This window comes from Nanorana parkeri, unplaced genomic scaffold, assembly GCF_000935625.1.
Source record: "Nanorana parkeri isolate BGI_ZX_2015 unplaced genomic scaffold, ASM93562v1 scaffold2135, whole genome shotgun sequence".
NCBI classification, from domain to species: domain Eukaryota; kingdom Metazoa; phylum Chordata; class Amphibia; order Anura; family Dicroglossidae; genus Nanorana; species Nanorana parkeri.
The window spans coordinates 72,574-94,456 of NW_017308403.1; the positions used below are offsets into that span (position 1 = coordinate 72,574).

Genomic DNA, 21,883 nt, shown 5'->3' on the forward strand with positions numbered 1-21,883 from the left:
TATATAACTGACCTACAGATTGTTTTTTGTTCTCAACAAAAGGCGAGTTAGACTTTAATCAAAGCCCTTCTACTGTTATTGCATCACCAATATAAGAGTTTTGGTTTGCGCAATGCGGCGCGTTAGCCGGTTATGCAAGCAGATCTTGGCTAGCAATAGTAACTGTGTTGTTGATGAGTGACACGTTCCCTCTGCAGGTGGTACCACCGGCACGGTGAGGTGAAACAGCATGTGTGTACAGGACAGTGTTCTTTTTTTGTATTATTATTTCAGCCGAGTTGTGTCATAAAAGGTACAAAGTTCACGCAGCAGGAAAAGAAGATGACATTTGGATTAGATGCGGCTTGATGTCAAATGTCATCTTCAGCCAAACGGCTCGCTCGTATAAACCCGCGCGTCATGATGCAAAGTCCAGCCAGTTGTTACGTGCAAGCCGATTGGCTGAAGATGCTGTCATTCATCTGCCTGCACTCAGCTCACACACACACACACACACACACTGCATGCGAAGCTCCGTGCCTGACAGCTTTGCTTCGCTCTGCACGGGTCCGCATGCAGTGTGTCACTGCGGCTTTAAAGTCCATAGGTCTGATGTGTCGCTGGGGCGTCACAATGCTGGGGCGTCACAATGCTTTGTTAATTTGGTGTTTTGCTCTAAAAAGTGCAACGGAAGCCAGCCACAATAATTTTGGTGACACCCCCTTTAAAAAGTCAGGCACTCGGTCATGGACCGAGAGCCCAACAGTATCAGGAGAGAGGAGGGGACCCGGCGGCATACCTCATCCTGCTGGGTGAACGTCCCCTCCTCTCTCTGCCGGTGTCCATCACCAAGATGGCCACCGGCAGGCGTCAATTCGATGACCGCGCATGCGAGATGACGTCACTGCGGGGTGTCACCCAGTCTCCGCTCCTGGTGACACCCGGCCTTGGGACGCCCCTGACGGAAACCAAGCCTTTTTTCTTAGTTTTGGATAGAGAGGAGAGGGATTAGAACCCCTGGCAGATTTTTTGTTGTTGCTTACATTGAACACCACAATGTGAAATAAAGAAATATGCCGATTGACGATGTGTTCAGAGTCGAAGCGCAGCTTGCTCACACACATTCTGTCCCCATGGAAAAAGTGAGCCTGCGAGCGCCACACGACTTGACAAAATTTGATTTAGAAATTCACTGAGCCGGGTGCCGTCATTGTACTCCGGAAGCTGTGGTGCTGTACTGACAACACTTGTATAATATGACTGGCAGACATGGAGGGGAATTGATCAAAACTGGAGCAGACAAAATACAGAGCAGTTGTGCATGGCAACCAATCAGCTTCTCACTTCCATTTTCACATCTTATCTGAACAAACTGAAGATAGAAGCTGATTGGTTGCCACGGGCAACTGCTCCAGATTTTGTCTGCTCCAGTTTTGATAAATTCCCCCCCATGGAGCTCTTAGTTCTAGTAACATTCCTTTCATCAATGCATCACCCCACCCCTTCACATGCACACCAGCAGTCACACGTTATACAGAGTATAATGCCCACTTAGGGTGTGAATGGGCCCTTAGAAGAAAAAAAAAACAGCACTCTGGACAGTGATTTTGTTGCCTAACAATGCTAGTTGCCTGGCTGCCATAGTAATTCAATGGCTTCAACGTTTTGAGTCACTGACCTGGTACAAGCTGGTAGACAGAACAGTCAGGGTAAAGCTCCTAATCTGCATCCTTTCTTTGGGTCACCAACTCTAAATATACAATAGTCAGCAGAGGCAGTCTTTATAAATCCCCTCTATAGGTTCCCTTGTGACATTACCCTGGTGCAAGGTGCATACAATGCCAGCAGAGGGCAGCACTGTTCTCTCATGTACAGTCCTATCAGTGACCACTACAGGCTCCCTTGTGGCATTTCTCTGGTGCAAGGTGCATGCAATGCCAGCAGAGGGCAGCACTGCACTGTTCTCTCATGTACAGTCCTATCAGTGAACACTACAGGTTCCCTTGTGACATTTCCCTGGTGTAAGTCTTGTATAGTGCCAGCAGAGGGCAGCACTGCATTGTTCTCTCATGTACAGTCCTATCAGTGACCACTGCAGGTTCCTTTGTGACATTTCTCTGGTGTAAGGCTCGTATAGTGCCAGCAGAGGGCAGCACTGCATTGTTCTCTCATGTACAGTCCTATCAGTGACCACTGCAGGTTCCTTTGTGACATTTCTCTGGTGTAAGGCTCGTATAGTGCCAGCAGAGGGCAGCACTGCATTGTTCTCTCATGTACAGTCCTATCAGTGACCACTGCAGGTTCCTTTGTGACATTTCTCTGGTGTAAGGCTCGTATAGTGCCAGCAGAGGGCAGCACTGCATTGTTCTCTCATGTACAGTCCTATCAGTGACCACTGCAGGTTCCTTTGTGACATTTCTCTGGTGTAAGGCTCGTATAGTGCCAGCAGAGGGCAGCACTGCATTGTTCTCTCATGTACAGTCCTATCAGTGACCACTGCAGGTTCCTTTGTGACATTTCTCTGGTGTAAGGCTCGTATAGTGCCAGCAGAGGGCAGCACTGCATTGTTCTCTCATGTACAGTCCTATCAGTGACCACTGCAGGTTCCTTTGTGACATTTCTCTGGTGTAAGGCTCGTATAGTGCCAGCAGAGGGCAGCACTGCATTGTTCTCTCATGTACAGTCCTATCAGTGACCACTGCAGGTTCCTTTGTGACATTTCTCTGGTGTAAGGCTCGTATAGTGCCAGCAGAGGGCAGCACTGCATTGTTCTCTCATGTACAGTCCTATCAGTGACCACTGCAGGTTCCTTTGTGACATTTCTCTGGTGTAAGGCTCGTATAGTGCCAGCAGAGGGCAGCACTGCATTGTTCTCTCATGTACAGTCCTATCAGTGACCACTGCAGGTTCCTTTGTGACATTTCTCTGGTGTAAGGCTCGTATAGTGCCAGCAGAGGGCAGCACTGCATTGTTCTCTCATGTACAGTCCTATCAGTGACCACTGCAGGTTCCTTTGTGACATTTCTCTGGTGTAAGGCTCGTATAGTGCCAGCAGAGGGCAGCACTGCATTGTTCTCTCATGTACAGTCCTATCAGTGACCACTGCAGGTTCCTTTGTGACATTTCTCTGGTGTAAGGCTCGTATAGTGCCAGCAGAGGGCAGCACTGCATTGTTCTCTCATGTACAGTCCTATCAGTGACCACTGCAGGTTCCTTTGTGACATTTCTCTGGTGTAAGGCTCGTATAGTGCCAGCAGAGGGCAGCACTGCATTGTTCTCTCATGTACAGTCCTATCAGTGACCACTGCAGGTTCCTTTGTGACATTTCTCTGGTGTAAGGCTCGTATAGTGCCAGCAGAGGGCAGCACTGCATTGTTCTCTCATGTACAGTCCTATCAGTGACCACTGCAGGTTCCTTTGTGACATTTCTCTGGTGTAAGGCTCGTATAGTGCCAGCAGAGGGCAGCACTGCATTGTTCTCTCATGTACAGTCCTATCAGTGACCACTGCAGGTTCCTTTGTGACATTTCTCTGGTGTAAGGCTCGTATAGTGCCAGCAGAGGGCAGCACTGCATTGTTCTCCCACGTAGCCTCCGATCACCATAGAGCCGCGGCCCGGCCGGAAGTAATCGGTGTGTTAGAGGCCACACGTGTGTAGAGCGTGGCACTGTAGCATCTGTAATTATGGGGAAAACGGGGAAGTTGCGCTCCGGTGTGGCCGGGAAAGTAAAGCGTTGGAAGAAGGGACACAGCAGCGAATCGAACCCCGAGGCTCGGAGACACCGGGAGGCAGCACGGAGCAGATTCTTCAGCCGCCCCTCCGGTGAGATCTTTTACACTTCTCGGCAGAGGAATAGCAATCGTGTCTATGACTTGTGCTGTGGGGGCCTTATACAGGGGAGAGTATCAGTAGACTGATCCTGAAACACAGAGGAAGAAGGCTGTGTGACCCTCATTATTACTGACATACAAGTGTTATGACTTGTGAGCAGGGATGGAGAATACCTTTATGTGGAATGGATAAAAGAGTGACAAGTACTCTGTGGACAGGACATACTACATTATAATCAGGGCTGACAGACAGAGTGATGGGAAACTTTTGCTTTAAAGCCTGAGACTCCTTTAATACCTAGGCGAAGGCGGTTTTGTCTATTGATCTTATGTGCGTCTGTTCAGCTGGTAGATTGTGTCTGTGTGACAACATGCAATAAAGTGTGGAAGCGCTGTGCGTTTATAGGGCTTTCCATTGGAGTCTATGAGACCAAAAAGTTGTGTTTAGTTTATCTTTTATTTTTTACATTTTTTTGGTTTTTAACCTCATTGCTATCACATGGGGTCTTACAGGCCAGACAACTTCCTTTTTAAATATTGAAATGTCATTTAAACATTTGTATTCAGTCTTTTTAAATCTACAGCTTTCAGTAAAATACCTGGTGATCCTGCCATGATGTTCCTCGTTCAGGCACTTCCTGTAATAGTGTGATAGCTGTTTGCCAGTTGTGCTCCTACGTGGTCACCTGCGCCCTTGGTAGAATTTACAAGCGGCCATTCTGTCGCACAATGCTCACACATAGTCCCTCATTGTCATCCTCAGGAAGCGGCTATAGAGCAGTGATGTGCATCTGACATACTGGAGCATCTGCATGTAGACAGGAAGTGGCTGAAAGAGACGGAGATGCAAAAAGGAGAAAACTGTGATTTCTCAAAGAAATTCTCTGTCCCATGGCGGTTGGCACTCTTTTCTCTGCCCCTCTGCTCCAGCTGTGGAATGTCTCATCCCCTAGAGAGAAATGAGCATGTAACACTTGCAGTGTGAGGGTAGCCCTGCTCTAAGGGAAAGTTTTTAAAACTCCTGGATTAAAGACCAGCAGTTGCAGCGAGTTGTCCGAGTTTTGATGTACCTAAATATAAATACCAAAGGGATAAGCTACCCAAGTTCTGTAACACTTGTGATTAGTTGGCTCGTGCGTAGGTGCTGCATTTGCGTCATATATTAATGCTCTTGTTTTCTTTTCTAGGTAAAAGTGACCTGACAGTAGATGCTCTAAAACTCCACAATGATCTCCAGTCAGGTTCGCTGTCTGTACAGAAGAGGCCTGCTGACCTCATGGAAGATGAGGATGAAATGGCAATCACAGAAAAATCAGGAGCCACTTTCCTCAGTGGCCTGTCTGACTGCACCAATGTCACATTCGGCAAAGTTCAGCGGTTTTGGGAATCCAACTCTGCTGCTCACAAGGAGGTGGGTGAACTTTTTTATTGTTATATTAAAGCAAGCTGTAAAAGCCCAACAGTGATGAATTATATGCCTGTGTACTTATTGATGGGTATTTAAACAGTAAGGGCCTGTTCACACGACGTCCGTTTTGTGTGCTGACCGGCTCCGTACGCTGCTGCACTCAAAATGCATCCCAATGTATCCCAATGTGTTTTATGGGCTCCAGTTCTCACGTGCGCAGTCCGTTCAGCTTACGACAGAAAAATACTGCATGTCACATTTTGTCCGGTCCGGAAACGGTCAGGAAACGCAAACGCGTCAAAAACGCACTGCACTGCAGCTAACATACTAACAGCCCCACTCCAGCACCTGATCAGGACCTGATCTCATGTGAACAGGCCCTTACAATAAACTTCTCTCTGCTCACCTTTGGCATTTAAATATACTAATCTTGTTGTGTTATGTGCAGAAAATACTTGTTGATGCTGCTGGAAATATTGTGAGCTGATGACTTCCTTTGCACTGTTATCAGTTTACATTGTTCCCAGTTCTCTCTGTGAACTATAAAGCACCCCCATGTTATGCAGATGAGGAGAAGGGGAGGTGTTTTAAAGTTCTGATTAAAAAATGAACGCAGCCGCTGCAACTAAGGATTGGTAAGCGTCAGTATATTACCTTTTTGCTCTTGGTTTATATAAGCCAATTAAAATTGGTGTGGTAACCTTTCTAATTAAATTTTGCTTAGATATTTACAGTGAGTTGTTTGTTCTCTTCATGTAGCCCATGTAGCCCGCTGTTCTCCAGACATCAGTTAGGTGTAGAGCACACTAAGCGCAGCAGCTCTGGCAGGCTTTAGTGCTGGAACTAGCTGTCAGTGACAGCCGTGGTCTAACCCTAAACCCAAGAGCTGAATCAGTCAACAGTTTACTTAAATGGTATATACCATGCATAATAAATTTCACCATCACTTCTCCACAACATAACAATGGCCTGGAAAGTTGAAAATCCAGGACCATGTGCTGCCTGCAAGGCATCAAACAATGTGATCCTACTTTTAAACACACTAATACCCAGGGATCAAGAAAGTCAGTGGCCCAGCATTGTCTGACATGAGTCAGTGGGGTCTGACATGAGGCAATGGGGTCAATAAAGTCAAGGCATGGTCATGAGCACCCCTTTTATTGTCTTTATTAATGAGGCCTAATAAAGACAAGTGGTTTACATATACCTTTTGATAAAGTATTTAACAGTCTTTCTCTTGTGTTTTGTTCCATGCAGCTTTCACATTAACAGTGTGCGTCTTTTTTGTGTGTGTGAATATTTATTTTGTCAGATTAATTTTGTAAGACTTCTATAACTGATGCAAAATATAGATCTTTGGGCCTGTTCACACTAGCTCATCCACTAAAATGGACCATTTAGCAGGCGTGCTAGTGTGTTGTGATAGCGACTGCAGCGCACACTGTCTGAGCTGTCACTGCTTACTTTATTTGAAATGCAGCGTCTGCATTTTTTCCTACCACATATCACACCCGTGTCGTGGTGTGAACAAAGCACATAGAAAGCAGTTTCCTATGTGCTTTATCCATGACTGGCATTTATTCAGTTGCTGAAAAACACCAGTCACTGCATCTAGTGTGAATGTCCCCTTAGGCTTGATTGGTGATTTAAAAAAAAAATGTTTCCATTTTTTTTTAGATTTGTGCGGTGCTGGCTGCAGTAACTGAAGTGATCCGTTCTCAGGGAGGAAAGGAGACAGAAACAGAATACTTTGCTGCTTTGGTGAGTGATTTTTCTGCATGTTTGCCATTTTTTTATGGATTCTGAGTAATGACCACATTGAATTACAATATTGATACTTATAACATATTAAAGGAAAACAACATATTCTGAAAAAATAAGACCGCTAATCCTCCGTGGACCATGCAGCAGACTTTGGGGATATATAGTCTTTACCTAAAGGAATTGGGACACTAACCAGTGTTTTCTACTAAATGTAGTTTATACCCCTCTTCTGTCCATCTAGCATTGTCATTCATGAATTTTCACTTTACAACTCTTTGCATAGAATCCTGCTGCGACAGTCCGGTGGCTCTTCATGGGAAGTTATAGAAGTACATTTTGTCAATTTGTTAGTACGTTTTGGACTGTAGGTGGGAAGTCATGCATATATAAGGAGAACATGCAAACTTCAGGGCGATAGTATCCCTCGATTGTCTATCAGTGTAGTTACAATCGGTCTAATCTTGTTTTAATGTTTTGAAGAGGCCGTTTGTTCCTCTTTGGGCTTCCTTGTCCAACAACCCTGGGACCACCGTTTTAAGGCACAGTGGTTTTATTAGGCACTCACTCTCCAGTTATGAATGATTTACATATTAGCATTTCTCAAATATCTAGGGGAAAACAAAAATTGTAAAGCACAGCTTCAAAAAGCAGGCACCTCCGGGTTACAAACACTCTTTGCTTATGATTCATATTCTTGTCTTTTTACTGAATGAGCCCACCCAAGGTTTGTCTGTGTACTGCAGATCATGGTAACAATATGATTGATGCATATATATTTTTTTCCCTGTAGATGACTACTCTGGAAGCTGTTGAATCCCCGGAGTCATTGGCTGCCGTTGCCTACCTGCTTAATCTGGTTCTAAAAAGGTCAGTCTGATTGTCTGTTACCTATTGCTTAACTGCGGGATTAGTGATTCATCATCCAATAACTGGTAATGTATTTTAGGGTTCCAGGTCCTGTGCTGATTAAGAAGTTTTCTGACACTTCTAAGGCCTTTATGGATATTATGTCTTCACAAGCCACCAGTGGCAGCACCTCAGCTCTTAGATGGGTAAGTAGTGTTTTTGCTGCTTTTTATATATTATCCTGTGTATACATCTACTTGTTGCGGAAAAACGTAGAGCTTGGTCATGTTATCTAAATTTGATATATTTTCTTCTTAAATTATACTTGCGCCAGAGTATTCCTGTATTGTAAATTATAGTAAATGCACCAGGAGGTACCAGTAGGGTTGTGGAGTTCTAGGACTTCTGGTGGAGATCTCACCAGTGGAGTACTAGAGAGAAAAAGAAAGCTAGTGGCAGATTATGGCCACTGTATATCAGTTTTTGATAATGTAAAGCCAATTCCAACCTCCTTCCCCCTTCTAACTAATCACTGGCACTACATATATATTTTTATCTCAAAATGACCTTTTTACTCACCTAAGTCCCTGTTCATAAGATGCTCAAGTGCCCACTCTTCTCTTTGCCTAGTGATGGGCATTAAAGAAAACCTGTGGTGAGAGAAATATATAGGATGAGTGTCCAAGGAATGTGGATTTGAGAGTTCTGATTTCTGCATACTAGGTTTGGTTAGTGATTCACAAAACACTAACATCAGATAATTACAATGATTGCCAGGCTACCTAGCATTTTCTAAAGGAGGTCAGCAGTGACAGCCATGCATTTTGTGTCTGGCTTGCTTTGAAGTCATGGAGTTTTTTTTTATTGCATGTGTAGTATTGACCCAGATCAGCTAGCCATGTAAAGCATTTTTTGGCCTACTTGGCCTTATCAGTATAGAGCTGGTCAGCATGTGAATTTCCTCAGAGGTGACTTAATTCATTGACGAAGTACGAGTACGGACACATTGCACAATGCTCACTAGGAATTGTACACACAGGTTCTCCAAAAGGAGAAATGCCCTGTTTTCCACACGCGTAGGAGAGACGTGATTCTGCAATTTGTTTAATTTCGGCTTTTCTTTTCAGATTGTTTCTTGCTTGTCAGTCTTGCTTCGGAAACAGGACCAATCAGCATGGAGTTATCCTTCCACTCTGCAGGTGTACCATGGCTTACTGAGCTTCACTGTCCATGCAAAACCAAAAGTAGGTTGAACACAAGAAAAAAAGAGTCTACAGTACATGATATGCATGCTATGTCCCTCCGATTTAATTCTGTGTGCAATTTGTTGTAGGTACGGAAGGCCGCTCAGCTTGGCGTGTGCACCGTCCTGAAGGGCAGCGAGTTTATGTTCGCTGACTCGGCCCCTACTCACCATCCAGCAGCTCAGTCCACTGCTAAGTTTTGTATCCAGGAGATTGAAAAGTCAGGAGGTAAGAGTTTCATTGGTGGGAAGGAACAGAACATTGGGAAAGGTTTTGTAGGAGCTGACCCTGAAAGAAAGAGTGAGAAGGCAGTATGTGAGTTGTTTAAATATAGGTGACCCAATTATAGACCTTTTGATAATAGGTAAAGTGGGACAGGGCATAGTTAAAAGGCTGAGGAAATGAGTGGTAGAGAAGAAGCTGATGGTAAATAGGGTAGAAGAGTCGCAGCTGGAACTTATTGTTAAGGAATGAAAGAAGTAGCATCTGGTCATATTCCATTGTGAAAGGATGTAGAGGGGGGACCAGTCAGTGGCAGAGAAGGAAGATGACTGAGGTGAGGTTTTATGTATTCACTGTCATAAATGTTGTCTTGATGCCTGTTAGAGTGCAGTTGTTGGCACCAGACATACACTTCATGCAAGGGTTGAGACCTAGCCAAATGTGTGGCTGCCGAGTGGGAAACCTCTTTCACAATTGAACTCTGAGTCTTAGCAGCAGATTGCTGCAGCAAGAAATGGCAGATTCTTGCTGCTGGAATCACAGGGGGGGTACCAGACAGCTGCCCCCTCTCAGACCATACGTAGCAATGACAGGCTGACACACTGTTCACATGTACAGGTGAAACTCGAATAATTAGAATATCGTGCAAAGCTCATTTATACATCCGGTGGTCACCCGTGGCTAGATAACCGACCCTGGACGCAATCTGTGTTCATCAAGAGCTATATATCGAAAAGTCAGAAAAGTTGGGGTTTTTTAGGCAGCCGACTGACAACTTGCACACCAAGAATTTCTTGAAAAAGTATATTTTAATTGATTAAAAAGCAAATAGAATTGATAAAATTGACAACATGATTCCCCTATAAACTCAAAATCATTTCATCAAGAGCTAGAAAGGTGGATGTGCAGATACATGTGAATATCAGTGGCAGCTGCTGCGCTTGTCATTGCTTTGTACAGGTTGAGCGGCTGCAGCTGTCCGGAACCACCTGTGATTCCAGCCAAAAAATCTGCTGCCAGATATGAGCTATGCTGTTGCAGTTCAAATGTGCTGTGGTAACCAGATCAGCCTACAATTAACGGAAATCTGATTTTATTTTTTTGTGGCTGTGGGCTTGTAGATCAGATAAATATATAACCTAAAAGTTTATTTTATTTTTCAGGTAGTAAAGAAGCCACCACAACTCTACACATGCTGACACTGCTGAAGGATTTGCTGCCATGCTTCCCTGTCAGTGTGGTCAAGTCTTGTTGTGAGACGTTACTGAAGGTCATGACTTTGAACAATGTGGTGAGTGATGAGAGCATCATACCATTTGCATACCTCCACCTAACTTATAAACTGTGTATCTTATATGATTGCTTGATATTCTTACATGGAATCTGTTATTTCTGCACAAAATAGTTTGTATGACTGCTGGATTTCTATTCTGGAATGCTGTTGTAGATGACTGAATCTGCAGTTTTACTATAGACAGTCCCTTACTACTATGAGCTATATGGATTGCAGTGCAACATGCCTTGCCTGTCAAATTATGCTACTCTACTGTATTTTGACAATTTATACCTGCATCCTGTCTTCCTTACTCTAAGCCCCACTTAATTTTACATCACTGGATGGATAAGACTTACTCCCCTTGACATGTCCATGAATTCTAAATGATCTCAGAGACATCTCCAACAGATGCCATTGACCTAAGCCCAAAGACCACCAACATGGGACTTAAGTCTGCTTCCTGCCACAACAAGTTGGACTATTGTTTCCATTTCATACTTCAGTACATTTTCCTAACTGGTTTTTCTTTCCACTTTGCAGCTCATCACTGCTTGTGCCATGCAGGCTTTCCATGGCCTCTTCAATGCTCTCCCTAACATCAATGCTCTGACTGCTGAGCTCAATGCCCAGATCATCACAGTGAGTATATTTGGATAAACTGACTTCTATAAAAGTCTGTTGTATCCATTTTTATATATCCATGGTAATTATATTCCCTGGATTATCATTATATTGTGTTATGTCCATTTGAGTAGAAATGTTGTTCCATTTCTCAGTAATTACTATAAAACATTTGTAAACGAAGGGAATCTGTGCTGCTTTCATTATTTTGTCTGACCTAAGCATACATTACACTAACTTGATGTGTCCTTTGTGTCATGTTATTTGACAGGCCCTGTACGACTATCTGCCCAATGAGAATGACCTGCAACCTTTACTGGCCTGGCTGACAGTAATGGAAAAAGCTCACATAAACTTGTCACGGTAATGACATTTCCACTCATTACAGCATTTACGCTTTATTTATTTGCTGAAATCAACGTCATGTTTTTATTCAAACTGTAGAATATAAATAAAATTGAACATGTTTTTTTTGCTTTCTGTCTGTCAAGGACTATGTTCTTCAGAATGCAGAAAAGCTTTTGTAGGCACTATACCACCATATTGTGACAGTCCCAGAGGAGATAATTGGAGAACATTGATCTCCACAGGATGGCTGCCTTGAAACCATTGGTGACCAAACAGATGCATTTAGAAACAATGGATAGGCAAATAGGATGTGTTGGTAAAGGGCTGGTTAGAGCAAGGGGCACGCCCTGCCCTGAGCAAACTGGCATATCAGGCAGCAAGTTTATTGATGAAATAAAGGAAAAGGCATTTATAGGACAGTAGGTGGCATTTTAAAGCCCCAGTTTGGACTGCTTTTGATTTTTCCCATACATTGTGATCTGCCCACACACTAACTACATGGGCTAATTTTTATTTTTTTTGCCTAGGGGAAAATGAAAGTAAAAGGACTTACCATATTTGTCCGTCACTCCCCTGGCCACTGGTGCTCTTCTCTGCTTTCTATTGGTTCACAATAGGGGTGGGCCCTTGCCATCCTTCTATACAATGCTGCATTGTTAGTCCTTCATTGTATGTTGATGTCATCAAAGACCTATGACTGGCTGATCAGCAAAGTGAAGTGGCCTCAGCAAACCAGTCCCACGATGAGGACGATGCTAAACAAGCACTGTTAAAATATAAATAGGTGTGATACCTAAGTGTTGTTTTAAAGTGACTCTGTCACTTTCCCCCCTTCAGTGTCACCTGTATCCTCCTTGGGCGCGGCATTGTGTAAATGATCAAAAGCTAAATAGTTATGTTTCTATATTAGAAATGACTGTGAGGCTTGTTTGCTTTTTTATTTTTAAATAACCCCAAGAGAATAAAATGCTGACTGATGTTTTATTACACAAAAGTAATACTTTTTCTTCTGCCCATCGTGTCTTACCAAATGACAATTTATGACCACGTGTTTGTGTTTCTAGGTTGCAGAGTGACCTGAGTTTGGGTCATCTACCGCGCCTTTTCTCCACATGTATGAACTGCCTCTTGTCTTCACACCTGCAGGTTGAGTCTGCAGCTACCAGAACCCTCAAGGTAAATGTCCACCTTCTCACAGAGTCAATAAGACCAGTGATGGCTGCAATGATAACCGATCTGTCTGTTTGGTCCTATTCTGCCTGTATGTTGTCTTTGTTAAGATTATTTCATATACATAGTAAAAAGTAAACTATTAGTCATTCAGCAAACATAAGCAGGTGTTGTCTGTAGTTTAGATATGGAATAGGGCTGCAACTGATTAATCGATAATGAGAATAGTAGTTACTAGAATTGAGTTAAATTAACCCCTTCATGACTGAGCTAGTTTTCAGGTTCTGTTCATAAATGACTGACACATTTTTTACATTTTTGCTGTGTGGTTCTTCCACGTCAGTAATATACTTTCTTACTAAATGTACCCACACATATTATATATTGTTTTTTAGAGGACAGATAGGGCTATATAATTATATCACATATGTGTACCTAACCCCTCACTTAGTTTGAATAAAATAAAAAAAATGAGGAAAAAAACTAGAAGAAAACACTTTTTTCACAAGTTTTGATTATTATTATTTTTTTTTAGAATTTTTTTATATTAATTATAGTATAAAAAATATATTTATATATAATTTATATTTTCCTAATTTTGTTTTACACTTTATTTTAATTTTTTTACACTTTGTAAAAAAAATAAAAATAAAATAAAAAAAATTTTTTTTTTCTTGTCAGTTTATATCAAGCAATCACTATGACAGCTTGATAAATTAACTTTTTTATTTTATTTTTGGCTATTAGGCTGATCCAAACTTAGGAACAGCTAATAATAACCTTAGAGACTGATCCTGACTTTAGTCAGATTCAGATCTCACTAAAAGCTCTTTGATCGTGCCTAGACGATCAGAACTGATACATTTCACTCAAAAGAGATACATTGTATCCTTTCAGTGAAATGTATGTAAACATCGGGCTCTCAAGCTGTCAAAACAAATAGCAGAGAGGTGAGGTGAGTCACTGCTGCCTCTCTGCTATTTTGAGCTGTCAAATACGGGATCGCAAATTGCGGTCCTCTATTTGCATGTAACGGCTTCATTCTTTCATTAATGAAAGGAAGAAGCTTTTACAAAAAGCTTAATTATTTCATTAATTAATGCCTCAATACTGAGACATTAATGAATGATGTTAAATGCTGAGAATCAGCAAATACCGGCATTACAAAGCCTGATATAACTCGTCACGTACAGTGTACGTGGCCAGTCATATAGGCACAAAGTGACAAGACGTACACTGTACGTCTCCCGTCACGAAGGGGTTAAATTGTCTCTTTTAGAAGTGCTTGAAGTTCAGCTTTAAATGTTTAGGTTATGTCACAGTTCTTCAATCTATATATGTAAATGTTGACAGAATGATGACGACAATCTTTTTCTGTGTTTTGTTCTGCAGTCCTTACTTACAGAATGTATTGGCCCTCATATTAAAGACATTGGAAGTGTCTCTTCTGCTCCTGTATCAGGACCGGCTGGTCACATCCATAAAATGTTTAAGTGAGTCCCTCTGAACCCATTGTATCTACTGCAACTATGCTGAATGAATGGAATGAATCTGTCACATATTAAAAAGGATCACAGCATTGTAAAGCAGATTATAATTTTTACTTAAATTTTCTGCTGCCATCGCCATGTGAATGACTATGGGAAATCGGAGATTTCAGAAACGTTTGTTTGATTCTGCAGCAGAAAGTTGAGTATAGGTTGAGTCTTTCAACATGGAGATACTTTTTTAGAATGGAGGTGCGCTTGGGGAACTTGGCATTACTCTGTATTGTAAGGTGGAATACTGAAAGAGTTGGTGTAATTAGTGAGTCAGTCCAATAACGTGGAACTTTACCCTACAAAATTGAAACTTGAGTGAGAGATCCAAGAAGCAAAGGCAGCTAGCATTACCAACCCTTTCTAAAAATGGTCGCCAGCAAAAGAGGCGAGAGGAGAAAATAAGAACTATAAAAAAATAAGAAACAATTTAAAGGAGTCATTACTATGCCTGTTAGTTTCATTGTTTGTAAAGGTTTGGAGAAGGTGACTTTACTTAATTTGAGACATCCTGGCTGAAGGTCTGCTTTATATCCTCTGATCTTGTGGACAGATTACTGTTTATGAGGATGCCCATGGGAAAAAAAAGCAAAATTCTGTCTTTTAATGGCTTTCTTATAAGCCACGCTGGGGATCTCATCCTACTCTCTACTTAACTGACCTGAAGTTCAGCCAAGAATATTAGCATGAAACTAACCAGTCATATGTCGTGATTGTTGCTAAACTTGGCCCTAATGCCAATCCACTTCACCTGAGTTCACCTAAGCCCACTCAAAACTTTGACCTCCACAGCCCCTCCTGGCCCAATTAATGGTGGCATTGGTGATGGGGGCATTCCCCACCTCTATGTTGTGTATAGCTGTGACGTGAGAATGCAACTGATTGGGCCTTCAGGTTGGGTGGGGGGGTTGGCAGTCACCATTTTACTCAGGCTTGGATGAACTCCGGTTTCTCACTTGTGATGAGTGAATCAATTTGTATAATTACAGATTTCACCTTCATGCTTAAGGATTAGTCCAGTGTGTGTAAAATCATAACAATCACATAAGCGCACATTTATGAATCTGGCTCTGTTTATGTGGAGTATCACTTACTACAAAGGCTTGAATACGCCAATAGATGGTGCTGGAGTCTGGTAAAGCAATTTTGTATCTGAAAGCTTTACTGTGGACCTAAAATACGTTATTAACTGATGTTCTTCACCTTAGTCGTTAAACTGGCCACAAATATAGGTTTTCCCACAGCTTACTGTATGTTGTGCTAGTCATCATCTATCCAGCTGATTTATGTTCACTAAGTTCCTCACAATAGTTGATGGTAATAAAAAAATAAATTGAACTTTAGATTGGGTATTCTCATCTTTTTATTTTGGCAATTTAACAGATTTGTAGAAGATGGTTTATCATACAAGTTCCACTCTTCCTGGTCCCATGTTCTGCAAGTCCTGCAGACCTTCTTTCAGGTTGCTGGGAACTTCTGTCACCCTCTTATGAAGAAGGTGAGTTGATATAATAAGATTCCAGTATGATGATGGACTTCATGTTGTTCTTCACTGGTTACTGAGTTTTTGTGTTGTTTTTTTTGCAGTGTTTGCAGACTCTTGCTGACCTCCGGGGCTCACCTCACTTCCCCCACACAGGAGACCTGGACCACACAGTGGGGGCAGCTGTGGAAAGCATGGGACCAGAAGTGGTCCTGAAGGCCATCCCTCTGCAGATTGATGGCACAGAGTAAGCATATACACCATTCTTGGTTTTGCATCATCATCATGTAGCTGGCTTTGTGCACAAGGGTGCAGTCATGTTGGAAAACAAGTGCCCTCCATTAGACAATGCAAACCATTGTCTAAATGCAATAGCATTAACAGTACACCACACTAAAAGCACTTGAATGCAATCATTTTAAGCGGTGTCCACATATTTTTGGCCATATAATTTATGTACCTGAAACAAGTATCAAGATCAAGAGTTCTGACTTCACTTGTTGCATGTTTGTTCCACGTCAATACAACTTTCATTTTCAAAGCGAGATCCACAGTGGTGCATGACCTATTTCTCTCAGCGCAGGTTGCATTTAATTCAGATGGCCAGCCAAGTTTTATAGATTTGTGTTATAGGAAGCCTGTGTAATTGTGCATACCCTTGTTGCCATCACCAAGGCTGTCTGTGAATGCAGAGATCACTTTGAGGAGAGAGAGAGAATACTACAAAGTGCACTAAGTTTTTTTTTGGGGAAAAAAAAAGGTTTAGTTTTTACTTTTTTTGCACTGTTATGTTAAAAAGATAATTGTACTGTTACACAGTTTTCCTTAAGATGCAGATACCCTTCCGCCCCCCACAGCAAGTCCTCTGCTTACCTGTCCACAACCCACCGAGATCTTTGCCATGTGGCTGCTGGGTGCTGCAGAGCCTCTTAGCATGATGTTTCCCAGCTGATCCACACATGCACAGTAGATTTCCCCTTCACTCCTGTGGGAAGCTCATCGATTGCTGAAGCTAACAAGTAATGGGCTTCCCTTAAGAATGAATAGGAAATCTATTGCGTGTGTGTAAACCGCAAAGTTGACTTTCTATAAAGAGACTTTAGGCACCCGCATCGAAGATTTCTGTGGATTGTTTACAGGTAAGTGAAGGGCTTGGTGGGGGAGGGGGGGGGGCTGCTTTTGAGCTATAACTGTCCCAGAAGTACAGTTATTCACAATTTCGCAGAGTTGTTAGGACTGGTTTTGCAGTAATTCCTTAAATGCTGTTGTAAATTCTGCACAGCACTATGCAAATGCAGCGATTAAACTTTCTGTTGTATTTTGCTCGCTCCAATGGGCTGCCAACACACCACAATGTATAATTGAATAGACTTAAAGAAGGCACACAGGGGTGCTAAAATGCACAAGCATTGTGGTACCCTGGCAAGGAGCATTGGGTTGGCATTGAAAATGGAACCGCATTGCACTTAGCATGCGTCAAGGCAACCCTTTTAAATCTTTCCCTACATCTTGTTAGTTTGCACTTTTAGTGTTACTTTTAGGTTGCATTACCCTGATGGTTATCTTTTTTGATAAAATATTCAACAAAAGCATGTATTGGAATAGAACAATAATCTATTTGCAGAGTGTATTGTAGACACTTGCATCTAGACATGGAAATAAAATGTCTGTTAACGTAAACTAATGTCGTGTCACTTTTTTTCTGTCAGGGAGACGTGTGATTTTCCCCGCAGCTGGCTGGTGCCTGTGATCCGTGATCATGTGAAGAACACAGAGCTGGCATTCTTCACCAGATACTTCCTACCGCTGGCAGCTAAGCTGAAGAACCAAGGTATATCCTCCATCCAAATAATCCTTTTCCATTTCCCCTATTTATAGAGGAATTATGTATTGTGCAGCATTTTTTACAGAGCATATAGAACCATTGACATCAGTCTTTGCTTTAGAGGAGCAAGCAGTATAATGTCCCCACCACAGTCACACAGGCTCTTACTTTACCCAAGTTTTAATAATGATTTGACAAAAAACCAAATGCAAGATTGACTGTTTTGTGTAGATTGCATGGCTTAAAATGGCACAAGTCATGCAGCTGCATTGGAGATGGCAGTGTGACTCACAAGGAGTGAAAAAGTTTTTCCCATGCATGTCCAGTGCTCTGCGCTATTTACAGAGATTATCTGAGGCTTCACCTGGGAGTTAGGCCACATTCACACCCGGCTTTAGTGTGCGGGTGGGAGTCCTGTGGCAAGAACCTACCGATTCTTGCCGCAGGAATCCCAGGTGTAGCCGGACAGATATAGCCAATGTGCCCATTCAAGTTAATGATGGGGTGACAGCGGCCATTTGTCAGCGGCTGTCTGCATGTAATCGTCCATGGAACAATTACCTGCGGTTTTGGATAGATTGTCCTTGGACAATCAGACCGCATCTGTACGAACACGCCTCGGATTCATGCCGCAAGAATTCATAGGTTCTTGCTGCAGGAATCCCCATCCACCCCATGTAAATGTAGCCTAAGGGCTAGTTCGCACCAGCCCCAGTGCGCCACGGCACGATTTGATGCCACAACGTACTGGATCGCATCCTGGGCAGCTCACTGCGTTCTGGTGTGGGAGGGGTTTGTCGGTGCATTGAAGTGCATTCTGATCTGGTGCGATCAGAAAAAATAGTGTATGCAGCATATTTTCTGATCGCACCCGACCCGGAATGCAGGCATTGATGTGCACACATAGAACACACAGACTCCATGTCGATTGCATACTAGGTGGAATTTCAAACTGAATGTTGTCTGGTAGGAAATACAACTTCGCAATGTGTATCATATCTAAGGCACTGAAGTGAGAAGTATTCAGAGTCACCTCTCCGTGACAAGCATGGGGTCTATGAATGAGGGAATGCAGTCTTCACAAGAACCTCCTCACAGGGATGTTTTATGTTGTAGATTTCCTATAACTGCTGTGCCATCCAGATCTGAATGTTGATCAGGGAGTACAGCGAACGTGTTGGTTTCCCTCAAGGAGTGAAGATTTGTGCTCCCAGTTAAATTACGTATGTATAGGCCGCTGTATTGATTGACCTCTCGGAGCTCTCATTTCGTGCAGGCGATGATTGAATTTTCAGTATAAAAACCTTTTGTTCTGTTTATTGTGAGTTCAGACTCTGCAATTGAATTGTTCCAGACCATTAGAATTCAGAGCACTCAAATGGTAAATTATTTTTTGTCCTCCTGCCGTCCCAGTTTTCTGTTATGGCTTTTCTCTTTGCTGTTTAGCATAAGAATATGGCTTGGCATTGATTTCTTTAGAGACAGGTAGTTGCTGCTAAGAAATTTTACCAACAGTTATCCCAGCTTGAGTCTATGGGGGTGATTTACTAACCTAAACAGACACACACAAGGTGTGTGTGATTTTCACACAGCAAAACGTATTTATCAACCAAAAAGTCTCTAAAAGCATATTTCCACTAATGCCATATATGGAAAAATCATGCACATGATGCATATATAATGCTGCTTCACAGTTTAGACAAAAATGGTTAGCTCATGCATTTACATTCCTGCATTCATCAACGCAAGCAACACAACATAGCGCTAATTTACCCAACATCACCTCGGAATTCCTTCAGGGCTTTGCACAACACACCTGCTGGGTGTGTACACATTACAAAGGTGTTTAGATTCCACCCATAGATCATGCTGGGAGGGAACACACTGCAGAGGTGTATACACGTTCGTGGTGTGTTTATAAGGTTAGTAAATCAACCCCTATGTATTACCATTCCATTTTGGATTGAGTTGGAAAGGGATGAAAACCCTGCAGTCTATAGTCAGTATGTGTTCCAATGGAGAAATTTGTTTCCCTTTCTGTCACTGAAGCACAACAGGAAGTGAGAAGAAATCTCTATAAAGTGAGAAGTATCCTCCTCCTAGATAAAGAAGAACTCCAGTAAAAAAAGTTACTTTCCCTTTCAGTGGAGCTACCCCCGCATTGCAAGGGTTAAGTGCTTGTCTAGGTGCTAAAAAAAAGTTATACTCGCCAGACCATTCGAGCTGACTCCCTGCTTCTGTGATCACTGAAGCGTGTCTACTCCTCCGCTGCACAGACGGAATGCTTTTTGGTGTCCTCCCATGTATGCACAGTATATAGTGTGATAACACCACGATCCTTAGAGCGCTGTAGCAGAGGGGGAGAGATGCTCGAGACACTGGACTAAGGACAAGCCGACTTGGATGGTCTGATGCGTGTAACTTTTTTTTATCTTTTTTTGCACCTAGACACAAACGGGCATTTATCCCTTTTGGGGCGGGGGTAAGCCCCTATTCTTCTTTACCTATCTTGGGATTCCTCTTTGTAGAGATTTCTTCTTGCTTCCTGTTGTGCCTTAGTCACAGGACGTGAAAAAGTTTATCCTTTAAAGAGATGTCCCATAAAAGGGTTTACCTTGTTCTGGTGACCACTGTAGTGTTAGATTTCTTGTCATTTTCAGTCCCATTGACAATAGTCACGAAGATGTGTTACAGCAATGTTGCAGAGGCTGTAAGCCTTCCTACGTTATCCCGAGAAACAAAATACACTTTAAAAGAGATGCTCATTCCAAAAGTGAGGCCTTGGGTTTCATTGCTAAAGCCCAGGTCCATAGTCATCTTATCCAACGTGTTATTCCTCAGAACACATAACGACTGGGGGCCTTACGTTACCTTATGTCTTGTGAACATTTGTACTTCAAATCTGTGCACATTAAATTAAGTTGTTCTTTAAAAACGTTTGCATTTTTTTTTTAAAGATAATTGTACTTACACATAATATTTTTTTTTTAATCTTCAGCTGGTGAGCTGGCTAAAGCAGGAAGAAACCTTGAGGCAAAAATCTATGAGACTCTTCAGTGGCAGGTAAGTGATACCTCCAGTGTTTATATAATTGAAGTGATGATTACACACACTGTATGGCCAAAAGTTAGTTGACTTCACACCCATATGAGCTTGTAAGGCCTCGTTCACACCAGATGCCGATGCGTTCAGGCCCGATTCTGGCCAGAACGCACTGCCTCGCAATGCGGTCGGCTCACTTTTTTGTGGGGCAGGAAGGGATGTGGCAGTCCATTGAAGTGAATGGCACCATAGCCACGCCCTCCGACCATAATGCGATCAGCTGCACGGGATTGCAAGGCACAGTATGCCTGCGGTCCGGCCCGCTCAAAATATTTTGATCGCACCGGACCGCCGGCATAATGTGCCTTACGATCCTGTGCGGCTGGAGGGCGTAGCTACGGTGCCATTCATTTCAATGGACCGCCACGCCCCCTCCTGCCCCACTAAATAGTGAGCCAGCCAATATGGGAAGCAGTGCGTTCTGGCCAGAATCGGGCCGGAACACACTGCATCTGGTGTGAAACAGGCCTTAAACATCCCATTCCAAATCCAATAATAATATGGTGTTCAAAACCTGTTTCCTTCTTCTGACTATAACAGCCTCCATTCTTCTACGAGATTTACAAATGTGTCTGTGGGGAATTTGTACCCATTCAGCTAAATGAACATTTGTGAGGTCAGCTACTAATGTTGGATGAGAAGACTTGGCTCCAATTGGCATTTTATATCATCCCAAAGGTATTAAGTAGGGTTGAGGTCAGAGTTCATCCCCGCCAAACTCACCTAACCATGTCTTTATGGACCCACCTTTGTGAATCTGAACGCGATAAATTGAAGGGGTGTCCACATATGTTTGGCCATATAACGCACAATAAAGAAGTAATGTTTTGTTACATATATTATTTCCTAGATCTGGACGATGCTGCCTGGATTCTGCACCAAGCCCACTGATGTAGCGGTTTCCTTCAAAGGAATTGCTCGAATTTTGGGAATGGCTATTAGTGACCGGCCAGACCTTCGGCTTACTGTGTGTCAGGCTTTGCGCACACTCATCAGCAAGGGATGTGAAACAGGTAGGAGGAGCCAGTTTTTTTCATGAAATTTACATTTGGGACGGTCTTGTAATTCATACATGTAATTTTATGAAGTGTAATGTTTGCAGCAGAGATGCTCAGCCTGTGAATCAAGCCCATTAACCCCATTGTAATATTATGGGCAGACGGCAGATGCTTCCCGGCAGGTGGACGTACAATTACGTGATTTACTTCCTGGTTGCGCCCACTAAC

General features: G+C 42.7%; 1 protein-coding gene across 2 annotated transcripts in view; it reads left to right on the forward strand.

The window, feature by feature from the left end:
• The first annotated feature begins 3,603 nt into the window (after positions 1-3,603).
• The window catches only part of RRP12 (ribosomal RNA processing 12 homolog), a 61,018-nt gene continuing 42,738 nt past the window's right edge, over positions 3,604-21,883 (forward strand). For both annotated transcript variants that reach the window (XM_018572798.1, XM_018572797.1), the window contains exons 1-17: positions 3,604-3,802; positions 4,998-5,221; positions 6,896-6,979; positions 7,773-7,849; positions 7,929-8,034; positions 8,956-9,072; positions 9,162-9,300; positions 10,458-10,585; positions 11,111-11,209; positions 11,463-11,554; positions 12,604-12,715; positions 14,102-14,202; positions 15,631-15,745; positions 15,835-15,977; positions 17,440-17,561; positions 20,554-20,618; positions 21,508-21,670. In XM_018572798.1, the coding sequence (XP_018428300.1) occupies positions 3,664-3,802; positions 4,998-5,221; positions 6,896-6,979; positions 7,773-7,849; positions 7,929-8,034; positions 8,956-9,072; positions 9,162-9,300; positions 10,458-10,585; positions 11,111-11,209; positions 11,463-11,554; positions 12,604-12,715; positions 14,102-14,202; positions 15,631-15,745; positions 15,835-15,977; positions 17,440-17,561; positions 20,554-20,618; positions 21,508-21,670 (2,026 nt within the window). In that variant the 5' untranslated portion in view covers positions 3,604-3,663. The remainder of the gene's footprint in view (positions 3,803-4,997; positions 5,222-6,895; positions 6,980-7,772; positions 7,850-7,928; positions 8,035-8,955; positions 9,073-9,161; positions 9,301-10,457; positions 10,586-11,110; positions 11,210-11,462; positions 11,555-12,603; positions 12,716-14,101; positions 14,203-15,630; positions 15,746-15,834; positions 15,978-17,439; positions 17,562-20,553; positions 20,619-21,507; positions 21,671-21,883) is intronic.